This window comes from Pipistrellus hanaki (genome assembly GCF_964339955.1).
Source record: "Pipistrellus hanaki genome assembly, chromosome: 17".
In the NCBI taxonomy this organism is placed as follows: Eukaryota; Metazoa; Chordata; class Mammalia; order Chiroptera; family Vespertilionidae; genus Pipistrellus; species Pipistrellus hanaki.
Window position 1 is genome coordinate 27,900,278 of NC_140519.1, and position 12,102 is coordinate 27,912,379.

Genomic DNA, 12,102 nt, shown 5'->3' on the forward strand with positions numbered 1-12,102 from the left:
TTATATCATATGATGGGTAATCTAAGAAGTTCATTTAATCCTCACAAAAAATACATTGCTACCTCAATTTATATGTAAGGAAACCAAGGAGAAGCAAAGGGACTTGCCCAAGTTCACATACTGGTGAACGACAATCTCTGACCCCCCAAAAAATGCTGTTTCTTTGGGAGGAGATCCATATTAAGAAGTCACCCTTCCCTGAGTTAGATGTATGAGTAATTCACTCTCCTACAAACTATCCACTCATCTGAAAGCAGTAAGCACAGAAGGACACAATCTTAAGAGCACCATTATCTTTCTTATTGCCCTTTTCAACTTCTCAGTAGAGAAGGCCAGCCATGCAAAACAAAAACATTGGCTTCCCAATCTCAATTTGACATGAATGGAAGAGTTTACATTTCTCTGGATTGTGGGAAAATATGAGTTCGTCATAAGAACAATGGCTTTGAAACAGAAGAGGAAGGTGGTTAATGTGAACGTTTGGATGAACAGAGAAACTGTTATTTTGCTTAGTCTGAAACTTGGGGAGAAAAAAATCTATTTATAGATAGGTTCTTATTACTTATGGAAGAAGAGTAAAAGTAAACATTTAAACAACATATCCAGTTTCCGAGCCATATCTTTTCAGTGGGCGGATAGCTATCATAGGCCAAGATTATTGCAAAGTTTTGCATGAATAGACTGATGAAAGAAAGCTGGAGGACCTGGGAGCCATCAGGTGGAAAAAGATAAATAGCAGGATGGAGGCTGCAGTCCAGTGGCTCTAAGAGGGTCAACCAATTCTGTCAGCACTCCTCATGTGCTGACATCTCACAGAGGGCAAAGAAGTTAACAACATTCATGATTCCTAGGTTAAAGATTAGAAATCTTTATAGCCTTTCTACCCAGGTTGCAGTTCTTTAAAGGAGTTTATAGTCAGTAGTTTATAGCTAACCTTCTGAACCTAATGAGAACGTGATGAGGATAACCCTGACTATGTCCTGAGCATGCTTGGACAACACAGATGGTGCTTCAGAACCAGGAGTGGCACTGGCTTCCACCAAACTACTCAAGGAAATGAATTGGGAAGCAAAAGCTTCCTTAATATTCAAATCCATCAATATTCAACCCTTTAAACAATTTACAAATGACTCACATGACTACAGTCCCATTACAACTGCTAGCAAATAGCAATACCAGCATGTTCTTTTATCCAGGGACCACATCTATTGCCTATGTAAGCATAAATGCTCTCATAATCATTTTAAGAAAATGTTGGAGCCCTAGCCGGTTTGGTTCAGTGGATAGAGCATCAGCCTGTGGACCAAAATAGGGTCCCAGGTTTGATTCCAGTCAAAACTGGGCATGTACCTCAGTTGTAGACTTATTCCCCTTCCCCTCTCCCATCTGGGCCCTGGTCAGGGATCATACAAGAGGCAACCAATTGATGTGTTTCTCTCACATAGATGTTTCTCTCTGTCTTTTCCTCTCTCTTCCACTCTCCCTAAAAATCAATGGAAAAATATCCTTGGGTGAGGATTAACAAAAAAAATAAATAAAAATTAAGAATAAATAAATATAAAATATTAAACACAAAGTTCACATTTCCTTTATTGTTTTGCCTTTAGGGGAAAACACTGAAAATAAGAAATGCTAGTTATGAAAGAGGGAAGCATGGATCAGATTTATGAAATTCAAGTTAGCTCCTTCTTCCCTGTGTGGGAGGCACTGGGGCTCGTGCCAAAGCCAAGGCAAAAGATTGACAGCAACACTGTAAGTCCATTGGAGAAATAATTGTTCTTATCTCATGGAACAAAAATTTACGAATATTTAATACCAGACTCACAATTTTTCTTTTTGTGAGCACAAAGCTTCTATACATACACTTAATTGCAGTAATAATTATAAACTTGCATGAACTTGACTCAAAGGCCTAAGCTTTTTAAAAAGACAAAAATCAAGTGTAAAGCTGGATATCTGGCCCACACCAAGAACCAAGAGCAAGCTTACAAACTCATTCTTTGTATGGTGAAGTCAGACTTCCTGTGTGGGATTGGGCCAAATATAACATTTGTGAATATATGCACTTCATCCCAGAGGGGGTTTGAGGAGAAAGACCAAGGAGGGTCCCTTGGATGTCTTCTTCTCTAGGATTAGGCTTCTTCTCTAGGATTAAGCTTAAAAAAAGGGAAGATTTTCTTTAAACCCAAAGAATTTCACTGCAATAATTCTCCTAGAAATCAAATCTTGTGGGCAGAAAAGGAATGTTTATGTGTTTACATTGCAGCTTCAGTGTTATCAGCTACTTTGGAAATTTTATTCATAATATGACTATTAAAAGGACTAATTCTCTGCCCTTCCTTCCTTTTTTTTCCTTTCCTTCCTTCCTTCCTTCCTTCCTTCCTTCCTTCCTTCCTTCCTTCCTTCCTTCCTTCCTTCCTTCCTTCCTTCTTTTCTACCTTCCCCCCTTCTTCTTTCCTTTCTTTAACGTTAACTCAACTGAAATCTTGCTGATTTGACAAGTGACAACTTACGCAAAGGTTTGCTTCCAATGAAATATTCCATTAACTTCTTGAAACACTGCTTTTCACACAGGGACACTGAAATGCAGATCCTCTGCTCTCCACTCCCCATAATCACCTCCTCGCTTCCCTTCCTAGCAGCACCTTGGTTTTCTTCCAAAAAACAACACTCCCTTTGCACTGCATGGGGCCCTGGCTATGCTATCAATCCGCCATCCTCCCCTGGCTCAGGGGTAAGGAGGTCAGGCTGACTCGCCCAAGAATCTGTCCAAAAATGGAAGGATGAAAAATAGGTCCAGTCATTTCATTCCAAAGTCATGCCCTAAACAAAAAGGTCACTACTTCTAGAAACTATATCCAGGATGTTCCCAGAATACCATCCTTTTCAAAGTTTAATTTTTTAACTTTAATTTTATGAGCTACTTCATTACCTACAGCAAATACATTTTTTTGCTTAAATTGGCCAGAGTCAGTTTCTTTTATTTGGCACCAAACATCCCTGACTGATAGAGATGGAGCAGTATGGGCACTGAGAGCATTTTCCCCTTCAAAACATAGTGTAGGGTGCTATGTCAATGGAACAACATTATATTTATTAAGTAAAAGACCTTTAAGCAGCAGAGAAGTATTTGGCTAACTTTTCCAAGTGATCTAAAAACAGCCTCATACAAACAATAACAACAAAAGACCTTAGTGTTGTTGTTGTTGTTTTAACCTCAGTCATTTTTTCAATGACATGCATTGCCCCAATGTTCTATAAATAGAAAAATTAAAATTTGAGAGAAATTTACTGTGGGATATGCTACAGGGTTCTTTTCTCTTGCTGGGGACCTAATATGTTATAAGTTCATGATCCATTACAAAGATGCCGAAAACAGAAGGAAAATATTCTCAACTTCCAAACATGTTTGACTACTAATAACATGTGTAAACATGTTAACACAGAGGTCTTTATAAAGTTAAATCAAGCCCCGATGCAAAGTCTCCAATTTTATGTGCTTTGAGGTTTTTAAATGACAGTTACTTTACCTTCAGTGGTTTCTTCTGTAACCACCCAACACAAACATTGCTAGAACCAAGTACAGATTTACTGAAAAATTCTGAGAAAGTTTTGGTGCCACCATTCTGTTATACTGTACACATTTTCTGCCCCTGCAGCCAACACAACATTATTTTTTTCTGTGTTCCAGCTCATTTAACAACTTGTCCTAAAAAGACGATGCTGGACTAACCCAAGTATCAACAGTTATTTGAGCCAATGTGGTTTTACTTTCTCTGGAGAGGGAAAGTACTTCATAAAAGACTCACCTGAAGGCACTAAGTAGTAATGCATTACCTGTTCATTAGTAATTTTTAAAAATAAATTTTTATTGATTTCAGAAAGGAAGGGAGAGGGAGAGAGAGAAACATCAATGATGACAGAGAATCATTGTCAGGCTGCCTCCCGCTTGCCCCCTACTGGCGATCGAGCCTGCAACCTGGGCATGTGCAACAATTTAAGAGGGGAGTGTTCATTTCCTGTATGCCTTTTAATACTGGCTGCATTAGTTCTCTATTACTGCTATAACAAATTACTACAAAGTAGCTGAAAACAACAAGAATGTATTACCTGATAGTTCGGGGGGGTCAAAAGTCTGAAATGGGTCTTACTGGGTTAAAATCAAGGTGTGGGTAGGGTTGCACACCTTTTTGGAGGCTCCAGGGGAGAATCCATCCTCTTGCCTATTCCAACTTCTAGAGGTTTCCACACCCTTGACTTGAGGCCCCTTCCATCTTCAAAGCCAGCAATGGCTGGCAAAGTCTTCCTCATATGGCATTACTCTGACATAGTTCCTCTGCCTTCCTCTTCCATATTTAAGGACCCTGCAATTGGGCCAAAATTGGACTCACCTAGATAATCCAGAATAATCTTCCTATTTTAAGATCCGCTGATGAACAACCTTCAGTGTATCTGACATCTTAACTTCCCTTTGTCATATAGGGGATTAAGATATGAAGGTCTTTGTGGACACATTATCCTGCCTACCACACTGACCTTTTTCCCATTTTGTGCATAAACATGATTCCAAATGTGTCTATAAGGATATATGGTTTGAGCCTGGCCAGTGTGGCTTAGTGGCTGTCAGCCTATGAACCAGGAGATCATGGTTCTATGCCTGGTCTAGGTACATGCCTGCGTTGCTTTAATTATTCTTATTTCCTCAAACTTCTGCATCACAAAGATGAGTATATTGCTACCAGAGTATACCTCTAAGAAGAGCTGTTTAAATTCCTCCATTATTTGGCTTCAATCTCACTTTCTACCTTTGTTTGTTGCCCCACCCCCACAGAACTGGCACTGAATGTACCTTCCTACAATTCTGTCTCCCTGGACAGTAAGCAGCTAGAAGGCAAAGAGTAAGTTTCCTTCAGCTTTGTGTCCTGAACCTGACACGCGGTATGTGCCCCACCGAAGTTCATTTAAGACAGAACGTGGTTAACAATGTATATCTGGAAGTCCCCCAGAAGAACTCTAGGTCAGGGGTCGGCAAACTCATTAGTCCACAGAGCCAAATATCAACAGGACAACGACTGAAATTTCTTTTGAGAGCCACATTTTTTAAACTTAAACTTCTTCTAACGCTACTTCTTCAAAATAGACTGGCCCAGCCGGTGGTATTTTGTGAAAGAGCCGCACTCAAGGGGCCAAAGAGCCGCATGTGGCTCGAGAGGCGCAGTTTGCTGACCACAGCTCTAGGGGATCAGCTACTTGAAGAATGACTATTTCTGAACTGAGCTAGACTGAGATGGTGATTCTGAAGGGCTTTGTGATTGGCCTGAATTTTGTTCCCAAGGACCTGTGTCCTGTATCCCATAAGTTAGAGGGTGAGTTAACTAAGATTTCTATTATCACTTCTCTCATTGCCACAGCTGAAAACATTCTTTCACCATAAATAAGAATTTGTCTACCCAATTCATCCTGATGTGTTGCATGAAGTATGGTAAATATGGTCAGTGACTCTGGTGATTTAACACTGCTTGAGCATGCAAAGAGTCGAGTTCCATTCCTTTCCATTCCTTTGCCTCACTTTAAAGAACCAGGGTGTGGTTCTTGCATTTCACTTCTTTTACAATCTTAAATTCCAAACATAAGACATTAATATCCCTAAAACAACTTTAGCACAGTTAGACTTCATTACTCAGCTGATGAATGACTATTTCCACATGTTTATCTAGCAATGACAGTTGGAGTACTTATATGTGTTATGCACTTAGTTTGGAGTTTAGCATACTTTTTGTATAAAGGGCCAGACAATAAATATTTTAGGTTCTGTGGGCTTTATAGTGTGTGCCATGATTATTCAATTTTGTCATTGCAGTGTGAAAGCAGCCACAGTCATATGTAAACAAATGCTGATTTCAAAAAAAAAAAACACACCACAAACTTATTTACAAAAGCAAGCAGTGGGCCAGAACAACTCCTGACATACTTTAGAAAATAAATGGGAATAAAAAATAAAAGTGAAGGTCCCAATAAAACAAATAGTAGATTTCAAAAACTAAGTTCAATTAAAACAAAGTTAAAAATGCTTAATATGGCATATCAGCAGTCTCTATCAGACCCTTAGTAATTTTCACACTATGTCCTCAGGTTGTTTGTTTGTTTGTTTTTAAAGGAGCAAAATTCAGGACCAGGTATGAAGTGGTTGGAATATTTTGCACAAACTCTAAGAAACAAATGCATGATGGAATATACACACATCATAGCTCCTTATTAACAATTGATTTTATAACATGCAAATTTGTGTTACTCATTAAATTTGCACAGACTGAAAAGAAGCAAGTTAAGAATAAACTGCTTAACCAATTGCCACAGGTTACTATGCTCAATCACTGGCGAGGCCATCACCCTCATCCAAGTTGTGGCACATTTTCACAATGTAAATAGTTGGTAGTATTGAGTAAAAACTAGCACATAACCCTGCCTACACACAGTTGAAGCACTATTAGGGTAAGCAAAATAAATAAATAAAAAACAGTAACCAGAGCCAAGAAGAGTAGAGTCGCAGAACCTAATATCTTAAAGTTTTCCATTACCTTGACCCTGGACAAAGGTGCAAAAGTAAGCAACTGCCAAAAGAGCTGGAAGCAGCCAGCACTGCATCTTGCACTGGAAAATCTTCATTTGACTTCTTGCTTTTCACATGGGATGCAGCACCAGTCCTGGAAACGGAGAGCACAGAGATATTGAGAAGATGGAAAATAAAGTAGTTACATGGGTAATCTAGAACAGGCAAACAAGCGAACGGGATTAATATTATTAGGAGATAATTCACTCATTCAGGAGGGCATCATATATTTCACTCAAATGTATAAACTGATAAAAGAAAGGTGTTTGAAAAGATGCTGTAAGTGGAGAGAAAACCTGAAATGTTTGGAAGAGAAGTTCAGAAGGTATTTTGTGACTCTTTTGGAAGACATAAATTGCACAGTGAATTTCCCAAGTGGGTAAATTCCTAAGGTTTACCTGAAATAGACATTATAATCAGACAATCACAATTTCCTTGCCAGTAATTTTTTAAAATATATTTTATTATTTCAGGGAGAGGAAGAGAGAGGAGGAGAAAGAAGCATCAATGATGAGAGGAATCATGGATTAGCTGTCTTCTGCACACACCCCCACTCACACAATGAGGATCCAGCCCACAACCCAGCATGTACCCTGATCAGAAATTGAACCGGGGACCTCTCGGTTCGTGGATCGACACTCAACCACTTAGCCACATGTGCCAGGCAATAGTTATTACAATATTATTGACTATATTTTCTATGCTATATAGCACATCCCCCTGACTATTTTATAACTACCAATTTGTACTGTTTAAAACCTTCACCTTTTTCACCCAGTCTCCAATCCCCCTCCTTTCAGGCAACCATCAGTCTGTTCTCTGGGTCTATGAATCTGATCCAAATAAAAGAGGGTAAAGGGGGGTAAATAGTGATGGAAGGAGACTAGACTGTGGGTGGGGAACACACAATGCAATATACAGATTATATGTTATAGAATTGTACTGGAAACCTATATAATTATCGAACGTAACCCCAATAAAGTCAATAAAATATATATTTTTAAAGTGGTGATAAATATATACCATGGAATGTTACTTGGCCATAAAAAAAAAAAAGGAATGAAATCTTACCATTTGCACAACATGATGGACCTAGAGGGTATTATGTTAAGTCAGAGAAAAACAAACACCATATAATTTCACTTATATGTGGGATCTAAAGAAGAAAATAAAAAACACTTTAACTTTTCTCTGGGTATATTTTTCATCCAGAAATGGATGCTGAATCTTGCTTTTTTTGACTTTTCATTTACTGAGCTCTTCGTATTTTCTACTTTACCTCTTAGTAGCATTATGTTGGCAATGCCTAATATTATCTACCCTTGCAGTCCTATCTGTTCATAGCAATTACTGTGTTTTCTTAAAATTTAATGTAATTATAACAGTTTTAGCTTTCAGCCAAGCCATTTTCAAATAGATGACAAAGTCACATTACTTCTTAAATGAAGATTCCAATAACATAAGTTCAGTAATGACACCATATTTGAGGTATTTATATTGTTTATATTCTTAAACAAGAAAGACATCAACTTATATTTTTTAAATATTATTAATGTAGCTTATCTTTAAATTCTCCCCCTTCTTGATTGTTTATTTTACATTAGGATGAGTAATAACATATTGGGAGAAATAGAATTTTAGTTTTCCCAAGGTTTTCTGCCAAGTCTCCAAATTTTTGGACAGTGAAACAGGGGCAAGAAAAATCCCAATTCCTATTAAAGTGCCATGACATAGTTTAACACTGACCGAAATGTCAAAGCCTAGCTTGTTGAAACTATCCAAAAGCCTGCACAAAACAAGTAACTCTGCCTTTTTGTGTGTGTATGTGTGTGTGTGTGTGTGTGTTTTAGTTTAAAACATTATGATAGAAATGACTACTTAGTTCAAAGTTTAAAAGGTATAAACCAATTTAGGTAAAGTTGATAATGTTCAGTACAAGTTTTCTCAAAACACTTGTCACCATTCTATAATCAGTAATGTAAAACTATCCTCATTAGGGCGAATTTTCATGTTTGTTTTATTTAATCTCATTTGTACAGTTAAATTTAACAAGGATCCCTGAGTACAACTCATTTTATCAAAATTCCTTAAAATGTGTATTCTAAAGTTTTGTAAACCATTCCTACACATAAGCACATGTGCCCTTGCATGCATGTGCGCACACACACACACACACAGACTTACACACCTATACACACCCAAGCCTTGGATAATGTTCTATTCAATCAATGCTGACTAACAAAACAAAAACAAAAAAATCTATAAACTTAAACAAAATTGTAGCTACTCATCTGGCATACCAGACCCTGAGAGAGATTATTTATGGTATTACAATTTTCATCCCAACAGTCATTTATTGAGAGCCCTACTATATAACCAAAACTCTACTTGGTACTAAAGAAGATACAAAAGTTCATACTATATGATCCCTGCCCTCAGTCAGCTTACTTACAACTTTATTGAAGAGGAAGAATGAAAGCAAAAATGTTGCAAAGCTAACTGAACTAAGTGTGAAATAGAAAAAAAGAGCACAAAGTGATGATATATAAACAGAAACCTGAGAGTTAGGAAGACAATAATAATTTGCTAGAGGTCCTTGACTAACTGGTTAAACATTCTACAGCTTGATTTCTTATTCAATAAAATGTGCAAATTACCTCATGTACCTCATGGAATGATTGTGATCATGTTAATAATGTACTCAGAACACAGGTAGCTCTCAAAATGTTCTAACTGGTTGCATGTTAGCAATGGCTTGAAAGAATGCAAAGGAAAAGGAAATATATATATAAACATATAAATAAATAAATAAATATGCCTAAGCAACCAATTGAACGACCAGAACAACTGGTCAACCAATCACTATGATGCACACTGATCATCAAGGGGCAGAAACTCAAAGCAGGAGCTGCCCCCTGGTGGTCAGTGCACTCCCACAGCCAACCTCCCATAGCCAGTCAACCTCCCCTGGTCCCTTCCCCTGGCCAGCAAACCTCCCACAGTCCCTCCTGCAGGCCCTGTCTGGCAGCTAGCAAGCCCGCAGGCTCTGACCTGGACTGGGTGAGATGGCCCCATAGGCCCTGATTGCCAGTCAGGTCTAGGAACCCCATCCGTGCACGAATTTCGTGTACCAGGCCCCTACTAATAATAATGTGTTACTTGAATGGCTACTAAATGAGGAAGAAGTCAAGAAGTCCTTATCTCTCACATCATATTAAGGTTTCAAGGACTAACTTGGCATAAAGGTTTAGGCAAAAACTGAAGACCCAGGTAATGATAGAGGCACAGTATTTGCATGGGTGAATAACTTAAATTTTCTAAGTACATTCTGATCCATTTTTATCGCTTTCCAGATGACAGCTATGTATAGGTTCAAACTAATCAACCATAGGAAAATGTGGAAGATTTGACTTAAGAGCAATTCATAGATTTAGATAGACTTAGCAATTCAAGCTAACAACTTCATGCAACGATCTGAAGAAGAAGAAAAAAGACTATTTTAAGTATGTTTTCAATTAAGCCCAGGAAAAATATGAATCAGAGGCACATAATAGATGTCTTCAAGTATTTGAAAAACACTCATATGGAAAATAACATGAAATAAAAGAGCTACAGACTAATATCACATATTTATATCAGTGTAAAAATTATTTTGTCCAGCTGCTATAAATACAACTTTTCGATCAATGGACTAATCCACAGAAATGTGGGTTTGAATATAAAAATTCTCTAACACTTATAATAGGTTACTCTCTTTTAATAGAAGTTCAACAATGTAAGAAAAACAAATAAAAGGCAGAAAGAGTGGCAAGGAAGAAATAAAATTATCTTTATTTCTAATCAATATGATTTTTTTTTATACAGAAATTCTTAAAGAACCTTACAAAGAAACAAAACCTACTTGAATGGATAAGTATATTTAGGAAGGCTGCAGGACTAAAATTATATTATTATAGCAACAAACAAATAAAAGTATTTTTTAAATTCCATTTATAGTAACAACACAAAATACTTAGAAATCAAGTCCTCTGCACTCTCCAATGAAATACTTAAAAATTAGTAAGATATCGAAGTCTTCTATACTCTCTGCTGTAAAAATTACAAAAATATAAAACTACATTCCTGAGAGAAATTAAAGAAAGTCTAAATAAATAGACCAGTGTACCATGTTCATGGATTGAAAAACCCAACATTGTTAGGATGTCCTCAAATCAATGTGTAGATTCAAAGCAATCTTAATGAAAATGTCAACAAGTAATTTCTTGGTAGGATTTTTTTAAATTGATTCTAAATATTGCATATAAATCCAAAGGAATTAGAATAGTCAGAGCAATCTTTAGAAAGAAGAACAAGGTCAGATGGCTGACAATGCCTGATAGCAAACCATAATATAAAGCAACTGTAATGACAACAGAAAGGCATGTTATGCTTTTGATGTGTGACTGGGCTCTATTTGCTAATATATTGTTCATATTAATAAGTGTACTGATATAAATATGTGACATCCATAGCTCTTTTATTTTATGCTGTCACTTTCATATCAGCATTACTTTTCTAATTTTATAAAAATAACTGTAAATTTTTCATATATGCTACAATGGAATAATCACAATACCATTGATACTATTGATTTTTTTATATTTTGTTAACATTCAATAGCATTAGCATTTTATATATTATAAACTCAATTGCAATGGCATTTTTGGGAGACTACTTTATAACAAAATTTTCAAATTTTTATGCCTTCTGTTTTATTCACAATTTCTATATAATCTAGGGTCAGTTTTAGCAATTTATATTTTGTTTAAAAATAATCCACTTCATGTAAGAATCCTAATTTATTGGAATGCAATTATTTTAATTACTATTTAATTATTTAAATTTCCTCAAGTTTTGTGATTGTTTTCCATTCTCATTGCTTATCTTGTGTATTAGGACTCCTCTAATTTTACTTTTTAAAATACAAAATAATGAAACCAAAGTGCAACATCAAAAACGAAGGGAAATAAATAGTAAAATAGTAATATGGAAGGTAGAGGAGATAAAAAAAAAAAACTATAAAGATGAGAATGAGAAGGCAGAAAAAACAAAGAAGAAAAAAAACGAAAAACAAGGGAATGAGAAAGAGAGGGGAAAAAAAAAAAAAGAAAATGGAAACTTGGGTCTTGAACTTAATTTGTTCCGGAAGGCTGTTCAAGAAGGAATTTGTTAGAAAACCAACTCGTTTTTTTCCATTAGAAATAATGTAAATTAAATTAATCCATACCAGGCCCCCCAAATGATTCCTTTATATACAGTTTTAACTTTCTTATATATAATACAGTACATGTCTAAGCTCTAATGTTATTCTCACAATTTTCCTTTTTATTTTATTGCTGTTAATAAACTTCCTAGGAACCATGGTGACTTGATGTACATATTTAATAATATTAAGCAGCAACAGCCTGGTTGACATGGCTCAGTGGTTGGGCAGCAACCTATAAACCAGGAGG

At 36.4% G+C, this 12,102-nt stretch overlaps 1 protein-coding gene across 3 annotated transcripts in view; it reads right to left on the reverse strand.

Moving 5' to 3' along the window:
- The window catches only part of COL14A1 (collagen type XIV alpha 1 chain), a 174,031-nt gene that overhangs the window by 153,942 nt on the left and 7,987 nt on the right, over nucleotides 1-12,102 (reverse strand). For all 3 annotated transcript variants that reach the window (XM_084864968.1, XM_084864967.1, XM_084864969.1), the window contains exon 2: nucleotides 6,579-6,704. In XM_084864968.1, coding sequence (XP_084721094.1) covers nucleotides 6,579-6,666 — 88 coding nt within the window. In that variant the 5' untranslated portion in view covers nucleotides 6,667-6,704. The remainder of the gene's footprint in view (nucleotides 1-6,578; nucleotides 6,705-12,102) is intronic.